The sequence below is a fragment of the Echiichthys vipera genome (genome assembly GCF_963691815.1).
Source record: "Echiichthys vipera genome assembly, chromosome: 9".
NCBI classification, from domain to species: domain Eukaryota; kingdom Metazoa; phylum Chordata; class Actinopteri; order Perciformes; family Trachinidae; genus Echiichthys; species Echiichthys vipera.
Window position 1 is genome coordinate 14,613,600 of NC_139834.1, and position 18,253 is coordinate 14,631,852.

General features: G+C 40.7%; 2 protein-coding genes across 2 annotated transcripts; one reads left to right on the forward strand and one right to left on the reverse strand.

The window, feature by feature from the left end:
- Positions 1–3,764: 3,764 nt before the first annotated feature.
- Positions 3,765–8,276, reverse strand: spata2 (spermatogenesis associated 2). The gene is made up of 3 exons (XM_083920121.1): positions 8,213–8,276; positions 6,375–7,217; positions 3,765–5,397 (listed from the first exon to the last, which is right to left on the reverse strand). Exons 2-3 carry the CDS (start codon positions 6,723–6,725, stop codon positions 4,045–4,047), a joined length of 1,704 nt encoding a protein of 567 aa, XP_083776247.1. The 5' UTR covers positions 6,726–7,217; positions 8,213–8,276; the 3' UTR covers positions 3,765–4,044.
- Positions 8,277–10,773: 2,497 nt separating this feature from the next.
- Positions 10,774–15,909, forward strand: rnf114 (ring finger protein 114). Its single transcript, XM_083919478.1, has 6 exons — positions 10,774–10,925; positions 11,455–11,605; positions 11,956–12,062; positions 14,032–14,146; positions 14,257–14,364; positions 14,481–15,909. Exons 1-6 carry the CDS (start codon positions 10,789–10,791, stop codon positions 14,544–14,546), a joined length of 684 nt encoding a protein of 227 aa, XP_083775604.1. The 5' UTR covers positions 10,774–10,788; the 3' UTR covers positions 14,547–15,909.
- The last annotated feature ends 2,344 nt before the right edge of the window (positions 15,910–18,253 follow it).

The window sequence follows — 18,253 nt, forward strand, 5'->3', positions numbered from 1 at the left end:
GGATTTCATTTTCAACTCCAGTGAGATATTTGTTCTTCATTTGGCAATATGATCACTCTTGCAACATGGCTCAATACTTCTGAAAGTCATCTTTGTTGCTGGTATGATTTGCGATGAACAGACTCTCACAACTGAAATATATATGTGATAAATATTCAAACTATGTAGAAAAGCTTCATTGGATGAAAACAATTGCACACCTCCCCTAAGGTCACTCAAGACTTTTGTGATACCTAGGTTATAGCTAATGTTGACCCAAGAACATCTCTCAAAGAACCTTTAAGCTACACCTGAGTGGTATCAAAATATCCCTTCTTTAGGTTGAGCATGATAAAGACATAAAACACTGCTTTTAAAGGGAAGGAATGAACCGCAATATGAGATCATACATCACTCCCTGTAACCAAATGTGTGTTCAGGTAACATCTGTAAGCAAAACAAAATTCCTTCCAGGCAAAACATGGTTATTACAAACATTAACCCCTGTAAGCACATAGCATATATATTGGTCTACCAAGTGTGAGTTGCTGCATAATTCTGTTAATATGCATGGTTCAACGAGCTCCATCTGAGACACTCTGTGTGGTTGTTAATTCATACTCTTATTTGTTTTTAATTACTCGGATATTCCTTCCTTAGCTGTTATACAACCCCATTTCCAAAAGTAGAAAGTTGTGAGGCTGTGTCAAAATGAAATACGAAACAGATCGTGATGATTCGCAAAACATTGAAACCCCATATTTAATTGAAAATAGCACAAAGATAACATACAAAATGTTGAAACAGAGAAATATTTGTAGTTATTATAGTTTTTTGAAAATTACATGCCCATTTCGAATATGATGCCAGAAACACGTTTTCAAAAAACACCTACTGGAAGAAATCACAATGAATTAGGTTAACTGGCAACAGTTTATGACATGATTGGGTGTAAAAAAAAGAGCATCCTAGAGAGGCTGAGTCTCTCTGAAGTAAAGATGGGGAGTGGTTCGCCACTCTGTGAAAGACTGCGGCGGTAAATAATGCAACAATTTAAAAATAATGTTTCTTAGCGTTAAATTTCAAAGAATTTCGGGATTTTATAACCTGGAGTCCATAATATTTAAAAAAAAAATCTGTGTACACAAGGGACAAGGCCAACAAAACAATACTGGATGTTTTTGATCTTCGGGCCCTCAGACGACACTGCATTGAAAACAGACACAATTCTGTAGTGAACATCACTGTTTGGGCCCAGGAACACTTTCAAAAACCAGTCTCTGAACATTGTCCTTGCTTATTTTAGCAGGACAATGCCAAACCAGCTTCTGCGTGCATCACAATAGCATGGCTCAACTGGCAGCTGAAATCCTACATCAAGCAAGAATGGGAAAACATTCCACTTTAAAAGTGACAGCAACTGGTCTCCTCAGTTCCTAAACGCTTACAGAATGTTGGTGATGCAGTGGTGGTAAACATGACCCTGTCCCAACTTTTTTGAAATGTGTTGTTGGCATCAAATTCTAAATGGGGATATAATTTTCAAAAACAATTACATTTTTCTGTTTCAACATTTTGAATGTGGGCTTTGTGCTATTTCCTATTACATAAGTTGTTTCAATGATTTGCAAATCATTCTGCATTCTTTTCTTATTTAGTATCGTTTACACAGCATCCCAACTTTTTGGGAAATGGGATTGTAGATCAAGCTATGCATTTAGTTCATGTAGCCTAGCAACACCGTGTTAATGTTTAACCTACAGGCTGGTAAAACACAAATCGATGTCAATGTCAACACTGAAAACTTAAAATAGTTGATAAGACAGCTGAATGAGCTTAAGGCATTTAGAGGTTATTCCTGACAGAACATTAAGACTACAGTGGCCTCAACTGTCTGTCAAAATAACCCAGACTTTTTTCTAGATTAAATGTGATTTAAAATTAGCCCTTGGTGAATATCAACTGCAATATCGGCATTAATTATCCTCTTACATCGAGAATCAAAGCCTAATCACAAAAGACAACTTCTTAATTTATGACAGTTAACATTCACCCCAGCCCTTTAAAGTCTATCAATAAACAAGTTTAATGAAATTTCCACAGCAGATGGCAGTGGCTTGCTAACCTCATGCACCAAATCACTCTAAATCAAGGGCCTTAAGAGAGGGCTTTCAGGGTCCTAAAATGTGAAAGATAACACTGCACATTGGCAATCACTGTGATATACAGGCAAGTAAACAAAACATGAATCATTATAATAATATACTGCAATAGCCATATGAAAAATGTTATTAACTCTGTCAGAGATTCAACTCGTCTTTTTTCAGCCAATAATCTGTGATGGTGTTGTACTGAGCTGCAACTTATTAGTGGTTTCTGTATTTTGTCAAAAAAAAGAGACTGTTTCAACCAGCCTTAGCAGTTTGAGCTTCACAATGGTAGTATTTGTTGCAGGGCTATTTTACCAAATTGCATTAACATTTTTCTGTTTCTTTGTGTCCACTCCCTGTAGAAACTGTACACAGCTACAAGACAGAAAACCTGCTTTCTTGTTCAGATGACAAAAACAATGATTATTTTACAGGACAGATAACCTCTGCTAATCTTTAAATCTGAGTAAATCAGCTGATTTTAAGAGGTGGTTTTATATTCAGCCAATTCACCAGTTGGGCTAGTTTGAAACCACAATGTCAAACTGGGTGTATAAGCTGAAGCCATTTGAGGTAGACAGAAACCGTGTCGGATTATTCACTTTCATACTGTCTAAAAACCAATCAATAGGCTCACACACAGTCAAAGAACCGTGATCACTTGATTTGTGGCCCAGGGTAAGACTTCCTGCGACTCCACCTGAGACAGACAGGGAATGACTGATCTGGTAAGGGTGCACTACAACATCATGGACCATGGCGTATTAAGGAGTGTTATGAAAGGGAATGGGGGGGCTTGGAACTGACACAACTCAACAGGCTATTTACCAGAAAGAAGTCAACGCCACACATGCTCAATGTCTCACGTCAACAGCAGCATTTAAACCTCAGTCATATAACGAGAAACAATTTCAAGGTTAATTTACAAGGCATAATCTTTTAAATAGAATATATGGCATCTGATCATTGTCTCAATGTCCCTGTGAGATATCTCCCACCCACAGACATAAGTTTATACCCAAAAATCCCAATGCCAGACCACATGCCCATTTAACAGTCTCACATTGTTCTAGAGAATAGAGATTAAAAATATATACTATTGACTTACTGACTTCCAGTGTATGTTTTCTGTTTTTCCTACTATATTTCAAGTTTAAAAAGATCTCCTGTGTCACAATGCAAGCGTAGGGGTCTTTTTTTAACACACACACACACACACACACACACACACACACACACACACACACACACACACACACACACACACACACACACACACACACACACACACACACACACACACACACACACACACACACACACACACACACACACACACACACACACACACACACACACACACACACACACACACACACACACAGTATGTGTATATGTGTATATCTATATATAGATATATATACACACTTTTTAAATGTTTATATATATATATAAAAAGATGATGTTTTAGCTGAGAAGATAGGCAAAGTATATATGTTCATTTGGACAGAATTCATTTAAAATTAGAAGGAATTAAATTCCCTTTTCTCCGGTTTCCCTTTTGAGTAGGACAACATTTGAGGAATTGGGGAAGCGCTACAACATCACATGACTACTCAAGAGCAGGTTGCAAGGTAAAAGTTAGAAGAAATAGATAATAGGCCTGAACTTGTACAAGGCAGAGAGATGGGCAGACGATCTGGCTCTCTGTGGCATGTGCATTCCAGGGCCCTACTTACAGTAAGAGAAAATGTACAAAGTTCAAGAGAGGGTTAGAGAGGGCAAAAAGACCATCAGATAAAGGGGAAGCTAGTGACCGACTTGTTTAAACGGGAACAGAGCTAAAGCAATAGTGCAAGACTATGCAGCGAGTTAAGGGAGGGGACTAGAAGGGAAACAAATATGTCTGCCTGATTCATCGGTACACCAGGTGAGATATGGTGCCAGATTTGAAGTTGAGCTGATGGTTGGGTACAAAGCTGTGCTGGGGATTCTTCCGCGTGCAAATATCCTTTGCATACAAGCCCATGCACGATTCACAAGACACCTTAGAACAGTTCACACAGGTGTGTGATGCTCCTGGCTTGTTGCAAAACCCACATCGCGATCCCCCCATGCTTAGTCGATCACTGTTGCCTCCCTTTGGCGTTGTCAAGGCAACAGACTTGCTTGCAAACAGCTTAGTGGACATGAGGGGTTTCTCCACCATCTGGGGGTGAGGGTGGGGGTGAGAGTGTGAGTGGGTTAATGTGAGGGGGTGTGGATGGAGATGGGAGTGGGAGTGAGTATTAGAGTAGACAGAGAGCTTTTCCTTGACAGGAATGTAGCCATCAAGTGGTCGTGGGGATTTGGAGTGGTAGTCCTGGAGGCCACAGCAAGGTGAGGGGTCCACATCGTGACAGGCAGAACAGAGGATCATGTCACACCTCTGACAGGAGGCCATAGAGGAGCAGCCCAGCCCACAGCCCTGACACTTCACACTACCATGAGCTTTGAGCAGCCACGTATCCCGTACATCCCGAGGCTCTCTGGATGGAGGTCTAGAGGGGGTCTGCCTTCCTCCTGTGCCAACACCCCTCTCCGTGTACAAGTCAATCTCATCTAAAGAGGACAGGTGGTAGGATGTGTAAGCATCAGCCGGGGGAGGTGACTGAATTGGGAAGAAATCTGCAACAGGGCTGTAGGAAGGTGGAGCTGCCACAGAGAAGAGAGATGCTGAAGTGCTCGGCCTGATGATCTCATCCTTCATATCCTCCTCTGCATCCACAAACAGAGGCTCCTTCCTCAGACTCAATGAGGCCTTCAAGACAGGCTTGCTAACTGCTGCGTGCCAGTGACCAGCCCCATCCGTAACATCCACAGACTTAGAGGGACGGCTACCTCGCCTCAGGTGGTGGGCATGAGGCCTCTCTATATCCAACGGCCGCACAGACAGACGAGCCATATCTGCCCCAAGGCTGTCACGTCTTCGGAGTGCTTCGGCACAGCCAGCTGCATCATCTCTGCAACCTCTGCGGAGCTCCAGGGCCTCCAGCTCTGAGGCTGAACCACGGGCCAGAGCGACTACCTCTCCCAGAAGACGACACTCTGCCTGGGCCAGGAAGAGCTCAAACGCCAACTGCCGGAGATGATTTGTGCCTCCTGGGTGCTCCTGTAAATGGAACTGCGAATCATGGTCACAGGTGTAGCCAATGGTGCGCATTAGAGTTCGGAGTTCACCATCAGAAATGGTAGACTGCAGATGGTACACATATGGGCCAGTGAAGGTCTTAAAGAGAAATGGGAAAATTAGCGTTAGTGTCAGTAAAGTAAAACAGCTTGACACGATAAAGCTAAAATCAATATTCCTCTTATATCATATAACTCAAAGTAGAGGATGGTTTTCCTATGGTGTTTACCAACATTAGAGATGTAAAACTTTTAACAGCATTAGAAAACATTACCTCAAATACAGATTTATAAAAAAATAAATTATTGAAAAACAGGGACAAAAAATTAAGGAGAACAGCAGCTCTGTTGTTTCAAATTTTGGTTAACATATAAACACTTTAAGGGGTTAAGATTACACAATAAACACTAACCAACTAAATACTAAATTAGACACGAATTCTACTGAGTATATGTATGTTAACTATATTGTATGCATAGTTTGTTGTTAATAAGTCAGTTGCTGATGTTGGGCCCTATGTTACTGTATTCTTCATAGGAGTTATTAGGCACTGGATCAACTATGAAGACAAAGAGCTGATATTCCCTCTGTATCATTGCTCAAAGATCACTGCAGTCTTTGTGATCAGTGGCACAGCTACGACAATGAAGGCACTAAGAAGATGATAAAAGCTTGTATCCACACAGAGGTGGAAAAGGATATAAATGTATACTACCAATACAAACTAGCATGGTAAACATTGGGTGGACTCTGTGGTGGACCTTTGAAGTGATAATTCATAGTGGGATAACCTGTATATTGCGTTCTGCCTGTGCATATGCCACTTGTTTTATTCAAATCTAAAAGTTGGGGAACAAACTTCTGCAAGTTAAATCACACAAACCAAAAGTAATAATTAATTAACTTCACATGTGGCTGTATTTTTCAGGTATTCACTTGAATAGTCATTTTAAAAACGGATGACCAATACACATTCCCATGGAAGGTGATAATACTGTTATTGCCAGTGTTCTAATAACTTAAAACACAGCTTTAAGTAGTAATAATATACAACCCCAAGAATAAACTCAACTCACTTTTATACATCTGAACTCCTTCTTCCAGGGGAAGAGCAAGAGGTTGGTGCAGATTGTTTCAAATGTGTGGAAGGCTCTCTCCAGGCTCTTGATGTTGCCACCTCTCTGGCAGCGGAGAGAATTCTCCACCACTTCATAGAAACGCACCATCCGGAAACGTTGTCCTGGATCTGGCTGGTAGGCCCCAAGCAGAGCTGTAGCTGTCGAGAGTAGGGCCTCACTGTCCTTGTGTCTCCCTCTGTCCCCCACTGGTGCAGTTCCAATCACTGTGTATTCCCCTCCATTCTCCAGACGCCTCTCCAGTGCTGTCACATACCTTCGAAACAGGTCCTCTTTTAACTTGGCATCCATTATCGGCAGCAGACTATCAGTCGTCTGTTAAACTTTTCTGAGAGAGCCTCACCCTTTTTAGCATACTCTGCACCAGGATGCCACATTCAAGCACCATTTTTGGTCACCATGATAAACTATAAATGCTGGCACACACTTAACATTAATAACATTTTGGAGAGGTGGAAGAGGAATGAGATTTTGCACCCAGTCAGCAGCACATCCTTTAAACAAGAGATACAGTTGTCTGGTGCTTTCAGTTGGCGTAGCTAGGCTGAAGCCTGTAGGGTCGCCTTCTTACGGGCATCTCTGGTATTGGCTCAAAGCCTGACTTGTTAGCAGACAAACAGACCTATGTTGTGCAAGATGAGGTCAGGGAGAGCTTTTGCTTCACGCTCCCTTAATGTAGAGTTGTATCTATTCCAGTCCTTGGTTTCAGGATGTGCAGAGTTCAAGGTCAGTCATCATGAAGACACGTTCATTAGCTTGTTATTCTTCTGAGGAGCCTCTGAGCTGTAATGACAGGAGTTCTTTATAAAAAAATTAAATCTCTCATTCTGACACATTAAGTAGGAAACTTGGGCCACATATATGTCTACCAACTCCAATCTTAATTCAATTCAAATAAAACTGGAACATTTGTAACTATCATCATCAAGAGTATTCTCTATTCTGTAATAGTTCAAACAAGAGAGAGAGATGTGTTAGGCATCACTATGTTGAAAAATAGCGTCTGTGCTCTGATGGATGCATCATGTGGGGTATTTTATGTCGGTCGTATTGTTTAATAGGTTGGGCTAATATATATTATCACGATGTACGCAGCCAAGAAATGACTAGAGGAATTACAGTAATCATTATCTGGATCGGGACTCACTGTTGACATACATATTATTTTTTTATATTGCGTGCCTGTTTGCGCCAGTGAATATGTGCTATAACATGCGTGCGAGCCATGGTATGCACGTAGCGTCAGTTAGCTCAAACTAGAACGCAACAACAGATATACAGATCTGCGAATACGGATATTTGTACGCCTAAATATGTGCTATTAAGCTGTAACCACATCAGCTGAGTGTCTCTGCTGCTCTCTTCCAGTTACCTCACACATGAACCGAGCATCCGTTCAGCAACATGCCTTAGCTAACAGCATCTCCAGGCATTACAATTGCGCATCAACGGCAACAGAAACGCCCCGTCACAACCCATGTTGATAATAAGATAAGACATTGTGTGTGTTCATTCTTCATGAATCTCAAAACACGGTGCTGTCCCTGGCACGGGCGCCCAGCTGAGTATCGGCTGAGCAGTGAACGCCCATTTCAGCGCAGCTAGCTTTAGCTATTAGCAGGGCGGTCCATCGCTAACGCTAGATAGAACATTTTGGCGAGTCAATATTACATATTACGTTAGCGTCATTGTGGCGTGACAATATGTGCTATCAAGTATAATTCTACTTCAGCTAAAGGGACCACGCCGTTTTCTTGACACCACCACGAGCCACATACCTTTTTTCAAGTACCAAGGGCTAACCGTGGCTAGCTACGCCTCCTCAGCTGTTGGAAATTCCCATCATCCCAACGCGCATGCGCACAGTTCTGACAGTTCCTCAGCATCGGGGGCCCACGTGCTGTTGGAGGTGGAGGAGGCGATGCAGAGCCAAACGCAACTACATCACCATCAGTCTTGTTTGACAGCCTTTTTCGGAAAAAAATAAACATGAGATAAGTATTTGTTTTTAGCTACAGCATCTTAAACACAGGTTAATAGATACCTGTGTAACATACCTGTTGCTGATACCTGTGTAACATACCATAACTGTACAACTCCTCCCGCGCCTGCAGTAAGGGAAGCTGACACATCAGACTGAGAGAACTTAAAGGTTGACTATGTGGAATCTTCATTAAAAGCTATATAATAATAATAATAATAATAATAATAATAATAATAATTATAAACCCACGGCCACGGGGCGTTTTAGGGCTACAGAATGAAAGTGTTACTTTTCCACAAACAAAAAAATATATATAGTCTGAATTAATGTTTAAAACATTTTTTTTAGGGGTTTGACAATGACTTTCTGTCACGATCTCTTTACATTGTACAAGCCATTAAGCTGCTAGCATAGCTGCTAATGGTAACTGTCAGTCAAACTCCTCTGAAATACTTGTTTTTATTGTGCAATTTACCAGAGGGGATGGGTTCAAACAGGCTCTAACGGACTGCTGTCTCCTGTGGGATACTGGGCGGGGTCTGACCAACCTGGCAACCTGAGTGGTGGAATTATTTTCTGTTGTTACGACTTTGATCTTGAGACACCAGATGGCGGTGTTGTGCTCATTCTCTATATTCAACCTTTATTTAATAGACCTTTTCAAAGTTGTAAACATAAACATTCTGAATGTGCCCTAGTTTATTTCCTGTTGCAGTGAATGTAAATGACATCAACTGACAGGAAGTTAACAAGGACCAAGGCTGTTGCCTAGCAATGGAATTCCGTTGAAAAGGAATATAGGCTATTACTACCGTCATTTTTTTGTTATTCTATTAGGGACTGTTTACTTTACTACATTAGACACTTTATTTTATAGTATGCTATCTTGAATAGTTTCTTGTTTGTAATTTTTGGGGCAATCTAGAATTTCCTTCAGGATTAGTAAAGTTCTATCTTATCTTATCTTTATATCATTCCAACAACAATACCTCCAGCAAATAACCTCTTTTAGGAAATTATTTTTGTAAGGATTTCAATTCATCCAGTTTGTTGATTTTTTTCAATGATGTTCACCTTCCTTTCAGTATATTTATGCTCCAAGTCCATGTGTTTTCAATAAACAATTGGTTAACATAAATCATACTGTTCTGAGAATAATAAGTCATTCCTGTCAAACCTTCTCTACTTCCAACTTTTCCAGTGCAAGGACTTGCTGCTTTTCTGTGTTGTAGCTATCAGTGATATTTCAAGACATGGGCTCATTACCCTGCAATTTTCACTTTTGACATTTTATAGAATCGAGAAATTAAAGGTTGAATATGTAGAATCTTCATTAAAAGCTATATTTTAAAAATAATAATACGTTTTGAGGGGTACAGAATGAAAGTATTGCTTTTCAATAAAAAAATATAAATATTCTGGATTAATATTAATAATACATTTTTGGACAGGTCTGACAGTGACTTTGTCACGTTCTGTTTACATTGTACCAGCCATTGAGCTGCTGACATTGCGTGGTTGCCAGGTTTGTCTGTTGTTCGGCGCAGCTACTGTAGGCTGGCATTGGGTGAAATGTTTTCCAAACCTGCAGCTGTGTTCTCTGTCCCAGTAGCTGAGTGACCAGAGACGGGCAAAAACTAGAGTCAATATAGGCCAGGCATTCACTGGATGGATTGAGATAAAGGAGTTTAGCGGTATTAAAACGCACGCTAAAATGGCTAAGATTCTCTTTGATCGGTAAGCTAACTTTCATGTTTACTTAGCTGTAACAGCTAACGTTAAAGGCTAACAATAACGGCTAACGTCAACGGCTAACGGTAGCGGCTAACGGCTAACGGTAACGGGTAACTGTCAGTCAAACTCCTCTGCAATATTTGTCTTTATGGTGTGTGTTGCCGAGGGGATGGGTTCAAACAGGCTCAAACAGACTCCGGTCTCCTGTGGGCTACTGGGCCAGGTGTGACGAACATGGCAACGCAAAGGGTGGAATTATTTTTTCTTCTTGCGACTACGATCTTGAGAGACTTGATGGCGGTGTTTTGCTCATTCTACGTACTCAACCTTTAATCTTCTATAAATAAATGAAAGAGTTTAAATACTTTTTTTAAAGTTTAAAAAAAAAATTGAGATACTCAAGATAATTCTGGAATTCAATTAGGAAAGCAATGCAATGGTCGATATATTTTGTTACTTTACATCTCTGCAAATAAAATGTGTCATATAGTGTCATCAATTTCACATAGTTTCAATATAAAGAGAACACGTGTGTACTTTGAGCGATAACTCCGCCCTCGCGCTTAAAAAAAACAGAACCTGATGACGTCGTTACGGGGACGGTTGGTGGGGGGACAGACTCAGTGAAGAAAAGAAATGGCGATGCTCGGAGGGTTTAGTGCAGCACAGCACAAGAAAAACGTCTCTGACGGGAGCGGCGACGTGTCAGAATTCGTCTGTCCGGTTTGTCTCGAAATTTTCGACAGTCCCGTAACAACACAATGCGGCCATACGTGAGTATTTAGCTCTTTATTTCGATCGTCCTCCCCTCAATCTACCTCTGCCAGCAGCGATGCAATGGTTCGAGGTTAAAATAATGGCAGGAAAGGCTTGTTTTTAAACATGTCGTGACACCAGATTCGCAAAACATCGACGATGCGTATGCCTGTTGTTGTTGTGAACCTGTTATTCCTTTTTGCGCACTTGTATATTTGCTAAAAACCAATGCCAGCTTGCTAAATCAGTTTCAGTTTTGTTTACATCAAAGAGGCGGCCTCATCTGGGAGTTGTAGTTTAGTTAGCAGTTCCTTGGACTCAGCAAACCACTTTAAGGACTACAAGTCCCTGCGCCCTCTTGAGGCGGGGATTTGCAGGAAGCTCTAGTTGGGAGCTTTTTAGATAGGGATCTTCCAGCAAATGACATCTGTTTTTCTAATAGTGTATTTTAACGGCAGCTTATAAACAGAAGGGATACTTGTAAACAGCCTTTTTCCTTCTGGTCACCAATCATTACATTTCTGATCACCACCTATCTCTTGTCAGGTTCTGCCAGAGTTGTTTGCAGGAGTGTTTGCGTCCACAGAAACCTGTCTGTGCTGTATGTCGTGCTGGGCTGGGTCATTGGACTAAAGCTGCAGAGCTTGAGGCCGTCATCCAGTCATCTGTGGCTGCTTGCAAGGGATGTGGAACACAGGTATGTTTTATGACAGTGCGAAAGCCAGCATAAGGCATCTGAATGGCCTTTGCTGGTTTGTTGGGAATTACACTTGGAAACATGCAGGGGTTTAGACAAACCACATAACTATCATAGCTACATATAAACATCAATACATTTAATATCAAAACAAACAATCATATAAACATAAGATGGTATTGTTGAAGTGGCAGTCTGTTGCAGCGGCTCAAAGAAAGTAAAAGTAAAGTATCCTATACTGAGTTTAAACTTCAGTCTTTATATTGAGACAGGGGCAATCCTTTGAGAGCAAACATATCATTTTTGGTTGTGCACTAGCAGTTACTGATGTGTGTTTTCTCACAATTCAGGTTGGCCTTTCTCAGATGAGAAGCCACACAGCTGCCTGCTCAAAATACCAGGAGTACATTGAGGAGGGAGTGAGGACCACTGCCCAGAGCCAACCTGCCATCATCAGGTGAAATAGGGGGCAATGAAAAAACAGTACTGCTTTTGAAATCGCTTTCATTCACTGTTACCTATATAATACTCAATACTCAATAGTTTACACTTTAGTGAGCAATAAAGAGAGATTGTGTGCCATCACTGATAGGTGTAGTGTTTCATAACTGTAACACATCTATCAGCGATGAAGCATTGTGTTTTATGACTAAATACCTTGAAGGTATATTTTACAACATAGGTCTTAACAACATTCTATTTTGATTTAGAATATGCATAGCATAATGCATTTTCTAATGAACACTTTATCATCCAGTCAGATGTGGCCAAGGAAACACAAGCATTAGGCCCTGATCAGACTGTTACTGTTTTCAATGGTAGTGAAGCGTTTTCCTATCTGCTTTTGCATTGCTGAACGCTTTGCGTTTTTGCAGGAGTGCCCTGAATGCATTTGGAAAACAACAAAGGCAATTCGCTGCACCCAGCATTGCGCTGTCTGATCAGGGCCTACAAAAGGTTATGCATGACTTGTGATTAGACAGTTTCCTTTATTTTAGGGTTGGGCGATATTGAAATTCAATAGTAAAGCACTATTTTACAGGAGGGATCAATCAATCTGTCTAATCAGATGTCATTGAACAACATTTATATATGGATTAAGGATAACACATGCCTATATTTTGTGCACAACCTAAATGTTTGGTGAGTAGGTGAATTTACTGTTTATAAGACCACAATTAGCAAACGCACTCCACCGCTATTACTACAACTTAACTGGTTCTTAATACAACACTGTCACTCATCCTGCAATGTGCTTATCTACGCTGTGACAGAATTGCCATTTTCACTTTAATTTTTGTTCCAATAGAGCACACACACTTGTACAGTGAGAAGAAGTGGATTTGCTTTTTATATTATTACAATGTTGCATTTTTGTGACGATTAGTTGTGCTTTCCGGAGATAATTAAAAGCAAGCGACATTTGTAATGGGCATTATTGAGGCTAATCAGATCAGATAGTTTTGAGACGACACAAACGATTTTAGAACGTTGTACTGTGAACTGGCCCGTCTCGTCTCGACTCTAACCAACTGATGTTGTTGTCTGAGACTCAGCTTGTCAAGTCTCCAGCATCTGGTTTTAGAACATAAGGCATGTCTGATTCAATAGCCAAACGGCTCGTAGCAAAGTCTGCTGGTCAAGTCACTTACAAACTGTCAGCTGGTCAAAACGGCAGTTTTGGACGGAGGCTCAACGAGCGTGCAAGAGCGAGGGTCAAGTGAGCTCTACACTTAATAGGGAGAGGGATCGCCGTAATCGAGAACAAAGCATTGAATCAGGAAAAGTATTTTCCGCCGTTTCTTCACTACTAGAAATGCAGCTGTAGCAAGTATCTCACCATCTCTGTCCTCACTGTATTTTATGATGCTACATTAGTTTTAAAAAGTCAGAAGTTAGAACCGAAGTACAGAGAGTCGTTGCTATGGAGGTGATGCAACGTCTCGTCTCACCGTTGTGAACTCGCAGGTTTCAAAATGTAGCACATCTGTAAATTGCAAGTAGTTGCAAGTTTCAACTCTCTTTGTGAATCTTTGGTCTGAACTACGCTTAAAGATATAATTGGTAAGATTTTCATCTAGTTAATTGTCTTTTAAGTTACTATCTATCTAAGAGTGAGTTAAAACGATGGTGATTGATCAAATGAGCCACTAATGAAAGCGCTTGCTGATTATTCCAATCTGTGTGTCCGTGGCAACATTCCCTCTCTAAATGCAGAGTGCCGCCATGATGGCTAAGAAAGAACCGGATTATGACTTGAAGGCAGCCTTTAAAACCAGGATTTTTTTCTAATCTAAAATCTCACATAATGTCTCCTCATATCATGATATCATTATTATATTGATAGCAAAGAGAAGCAAATCTCTCAGATGTTTATATACAGAATCAGTGTAACACATTTTATTGTTTCTGTTTCTTTACCGCAGTCCAGTACCAAATCGCTTCACCTTCACCTGTCCATACTGCAACTGCCAGAACCTTGATCAGGACGGCCTGGTCGAACATTGTACTTCCCAGCATGCTCGTGATGCAAGACAAGTGGTAGGAAATTTACGCTACATTGTGACTCCGAAGTTCTAGATATCGTTTGGATTTGGCTGGTGTTCATTTGTTCATGGATGCTTGACTACTTTCACTTTCTATCCGTCCAGGTGTGTCCCATCTGTGCCTCAATGCCTTGGGGGGACCCTAACTACAGGAGCGCTGACTTTTTCCAGCACCTTAAAATTAGACACACATTCTCCTATGATACCTTTGTTGTAAGTTAGGGCCCAAAATACTATCTGGACTTTCTTTTTTGTGATTTTTTATTTTTTTTGTCTTTTTCAACTTACTGGTTCTGTTTTCTTCTCTCTTTACACCCATGCCTTTGCAGGATTACTCCACAGATGAGCACACAATGATCCAGGAGGCTCTACAGCGCTCCCTTTTGGACAACTGAAGTATGAAGAACAATCCACCAGAGGAAGAATCGAGTGAAGAGGAGATGGTGATGTGAAATCTTTAGAAGACAGAACAACACTGTAACATCATTCATCTATCATGAAGACGGTGGTACTGTATGGTTACTCCGTTTCACAGGGAAACTGGTATTGTTATTATGGATCAATAGGTTTATTATTCAGAAAATAAATCACGCAATATGGTTAAAAAAAGCATATTGTACTGTCTGATTTAGGAGTGATACTGTGTTTCTGGTGTGATAAATTCTTATCTCCCCCAGTTAAGTCTGTAGACTTGATAGTTTGTTGAATATCTACTAAACTATGTTTGTTCAAGTTGTTTCTTCATTGATGACATGGTGTCATTTAGCCAAAAACTTCCAAAGCTGTAATAACATTTCCCTGTCGTCAGTACTCGATGTTATAAGAGGGTTCGACCACTAGGTGGCTAACTATTGCCAGCAAACGACAGACTTCACTCAGTGAGGCGGTCGAGTAATATTAACAATAATATATAATAATCTACTCAAGAGTGACTCTGCATGTTAACTCAAAAGTTGAGAGTGGAGGGGGTGTTTTTGTTTTTGAGTTCTTTAGCAGAAGGAAGCTCTGTCTTTTTTGTTATGCTGTTTTCTGCGTGAAGTTTGTGTGAGAGAGTGTATGTTCATTCTGTTTTCAGAGATCTACTGGAAAGAATAAATAATAAGAGGGTTAAACAAAGCCAGAATTTGGCTGTTTGCTTTATTGTAATGTTTCTCCCTTATGTCTTTGTGCCTGCTGGTAGATCTTGTTTCTGACTTCCAAAACTCATAGGGCTAATAGTTCATCCAGTGAACCAAAAGATGCAAGTAGACCATCAGTATGTCATAATCGGTCAGTTCTGTGATTCTCCTTTATGTGAAAATTTATTTGCATGTCTATGGCCATTTGGGGGCAGTAGAGCTCCACCATTCTCTGGCCATCCATGACAGCCAGTGGCCCTCACCAGACTTGCGGTTCTGTTCGCAAGACATAATTCAACACAGATTTCATTCTATAAATGTGTTTTACTCAATGTGTTGTTCCCCAGCTTAGTTTTTTTATATGCAGCATACAAAAAAATGTCACAGATCCTTAGAGGTTTTAGTGGGGTTATTTGTTATAGTTTTAATTCAGTAAGCATAACTTAGCTTTCAGACAGTCCATGACGTGACATGACTTAAGATTTTAAATGTAACTTACTGTCGTGTGTTTTTCATGCCCAGTGTCTTGGATGCTTCATCACAAAAAAACATGTTCTTAACTAGTTCACTGCCAGCAGTTCTGAGAAGAAAAATAAATTATTTGTATGTCCCAAACTGTCAGCATGTGAAGTGACAAGAACATTTGTGTTGACTTTGCTTGATTTTTGCTGGATGTTCATTTTAATTCTTTAAATGTGGATTGTGTCTTATCTCTTAATTTACATCAGTGTTGTTTTCCAATGACTTGTAATTGTCACAAATCAACCATATACAGAAAAACAAATCTTCAGACACATTTGCATTGCATTTCTCTTCTACCAACAGGTAAATAAAACTCAATACACTCAGATCAAGTAGCTCTAGAGCAGAACCTTAATGCCTTTTCACATGGTCTTCGGTGCCACTTAGCCCTAGATGTTTGTTTTTGCTCCAGTAAAATGTGTAATAATTTTGTACGTGTTTCTCATGTAAAATTATCTTTTTTTTCTCAGTTTATATTTCCTTCTCTTTTGTCAGGCCTACTGTTACTGGGGTGTTAAATCCTGATAAATTAAAGCTCTTTAATTATTTAAACCCTGGCCCCAGAAATCAGATGCAGTGATTTATACCTGTGTGTATGAGACGTGTAGGGGAAGAAACAACACTGGCTGCTTTGATGGATGGCGTGTGTGTGTGCGTGTGCGTGGGTGTGTGCGTGCACGCGTGTGCAGTTAAAAGGGAGGTAATGTGCAGGTTGCATCAATCAAAACTCTGGATTTGCTCAGTTGTCACAATCAAGCATTGGACAAGTGGTGTGTGTTGGTGAAAAGAACTAATTGTGGAATGAAATAAGCCAACCTTTTGGGGAAACCTTTGTTCATGTATTGTTTTTGCATGTAGTCATAGACCTATCTGTGCTTTAAGTTTATGATGAAACTTAGGCCCTTCGGTGTACATTGTCCGTAGGGAGAGAAAAGCCTCTTATCTCTTCTTTCCTTTGTGTGCTTCTTGTATGTGTAATTACTGTAGCTAAATGATATAACAGTTCCTTACCTAGCTCCATGGAAAATCTCACCCACCAAACTTCTTGATGTAGTCCCCCCTTCTCTTTTCTTCTTTTTATTTCCCCCTCGATCAGGTTTTTGCTCCTGGCAGATAAAGGAGAGATGTTAGCTGTGAGAGAACTAACGAGATACTCGAGTGCTTCTGGGCAGGAAGGAAGTCGAGCCGAAAAACATGGCAGAGAGAAGTCTTTCTTGTCTGTTTGGTGGCAGAGCTAAAAAGGGGAGAGGGGGGCCAAGGTGGGGAATAGGAAAAGGAAGAAAGAGAGGAAAAAGGGAAGAGAAGTGAACACAATGAATAAAAATTTCATAAAGTTCAGCGTGTGGTTTCTTTGATGCGAGCAATAGATAGTGTGTGCAGTCTGCAGGCTCTGTGGAGGCAGCAATTAATGCTACATGTGCCCACAGGCACACTGAGAGGTGTGGGGATGGCGGTTGTTTTAGAATTGTGTCGCACCATCACTCTACCCTAGACACCCTTTCACCAGCTTTTTGTTTTCTTTCATTGTATTGTAAATTCATTTTCCACCTACTGTAAGTAGTTTGAAATTCAGCATCCCTGAACTTTTGGGTTTACGCCCCTCTGTAGCTGTCTGTCTAAACTGGTTATCGCCTAGGCATTTAACAGTCAGAAGTTTAGTAAATATTTTAGCAATATTGTTGAAATTGCACACTTTAGTCAGAATAGTCATAAGGGAAGACTCCTCTGTCTGCATGCTTGGTTTTTGGCAGCAGTTTGTAAAGATATAGTTCTGGACCCGGTTCAAAAAGATGGTTTTCTTACTGGTTTAGGTTCTTTCACACCCATCACACTTCAAGTTCTGCCTAAATGTTTGGTCAGAGATAAAGAAGTGGTGTATATTAAAGTGAGTCAGGTAGGAATCAGGAGGACTGACACATATCCATCAGCTGGTGCTTTTAGTGGAAGTAAAACATCAAAGAGTGAAAGTATCTAGTATATTAAAAATAGTTTGGTTGTAAAGAGATAGGAACTCCTCAAATGCCTGGAAAGTTCTCTCTCTCTCTCTCTCTCTCTCTCTGTCTCTCTTTCTCTAGTTTTGCTGAGGAAGGTATCTGCGATGAGGTGTGGGGCGTTTGAGAGGAGCATTGGGAGTTTGTTCACCGTAAAATTCCTCAAAGTCAGGAGAAACAGGAAGAGCGGGAATCCTGCCACCCGGGCTCTGCAGCTCGAGCAGGTCGGTCCTCTCAAATGTTTGAACAGAAAGTGCCAGTGGGCTTCCCCGACATCAATACTGGTTCTACACAAACTCCTCTTCCGCTTTTAAACTCTTAACAACCGACCCCCTACCTCAGCCAGACACACACACACTTCTTGTGTTGCTTGCCTAAGAGCAGCAAGACTTAACTTTGATTTAATAATGCCTGCAACCAGCCTGGCCCTGTATCAGCTAAGTGGAATGAGCATGTCTTGTGCGTTTGTGT

Bases quoted from the DNA above. Each gene is read 5' to 3' on its own strand.
- spata2 (XM_083920121.1), bottom strand. From the start codon at position 6,725: ATGGATGCCAAGTTAAAAGAGGACCTGTTTCGAAGGTATGTGACAGCA. The intron at 5,398-6,374 runs GTGAGTTGAGTT...TTTCTCTTTAAG, and splicing joins AGGAGTTCAGATGTATAAAA to ACCTTCACTGGCCCATATGT.
- rnf114 (XM_083919478.1), top strand. From the start codon at position 10,789: ATGGCGATGCTCGGAGGGTTTAGTGCAGCACAGCACAAGAAAAACGTC. The intron at 10,926-11,454 runs GTGAGTATTTAG...ATCTCTTGTCAG, and splicing joins ACAACACAATGCGGCCATAC to GTTCTGCCAGAGTTGTTTGC. The intron at 14,147-14,256 runs GTAGGAAATTTA...CTATCCGTCCAG, and splicing joins CTCGTGATGCAAGACAAGTG to GTGTGTCCCATCTGTGCCTC.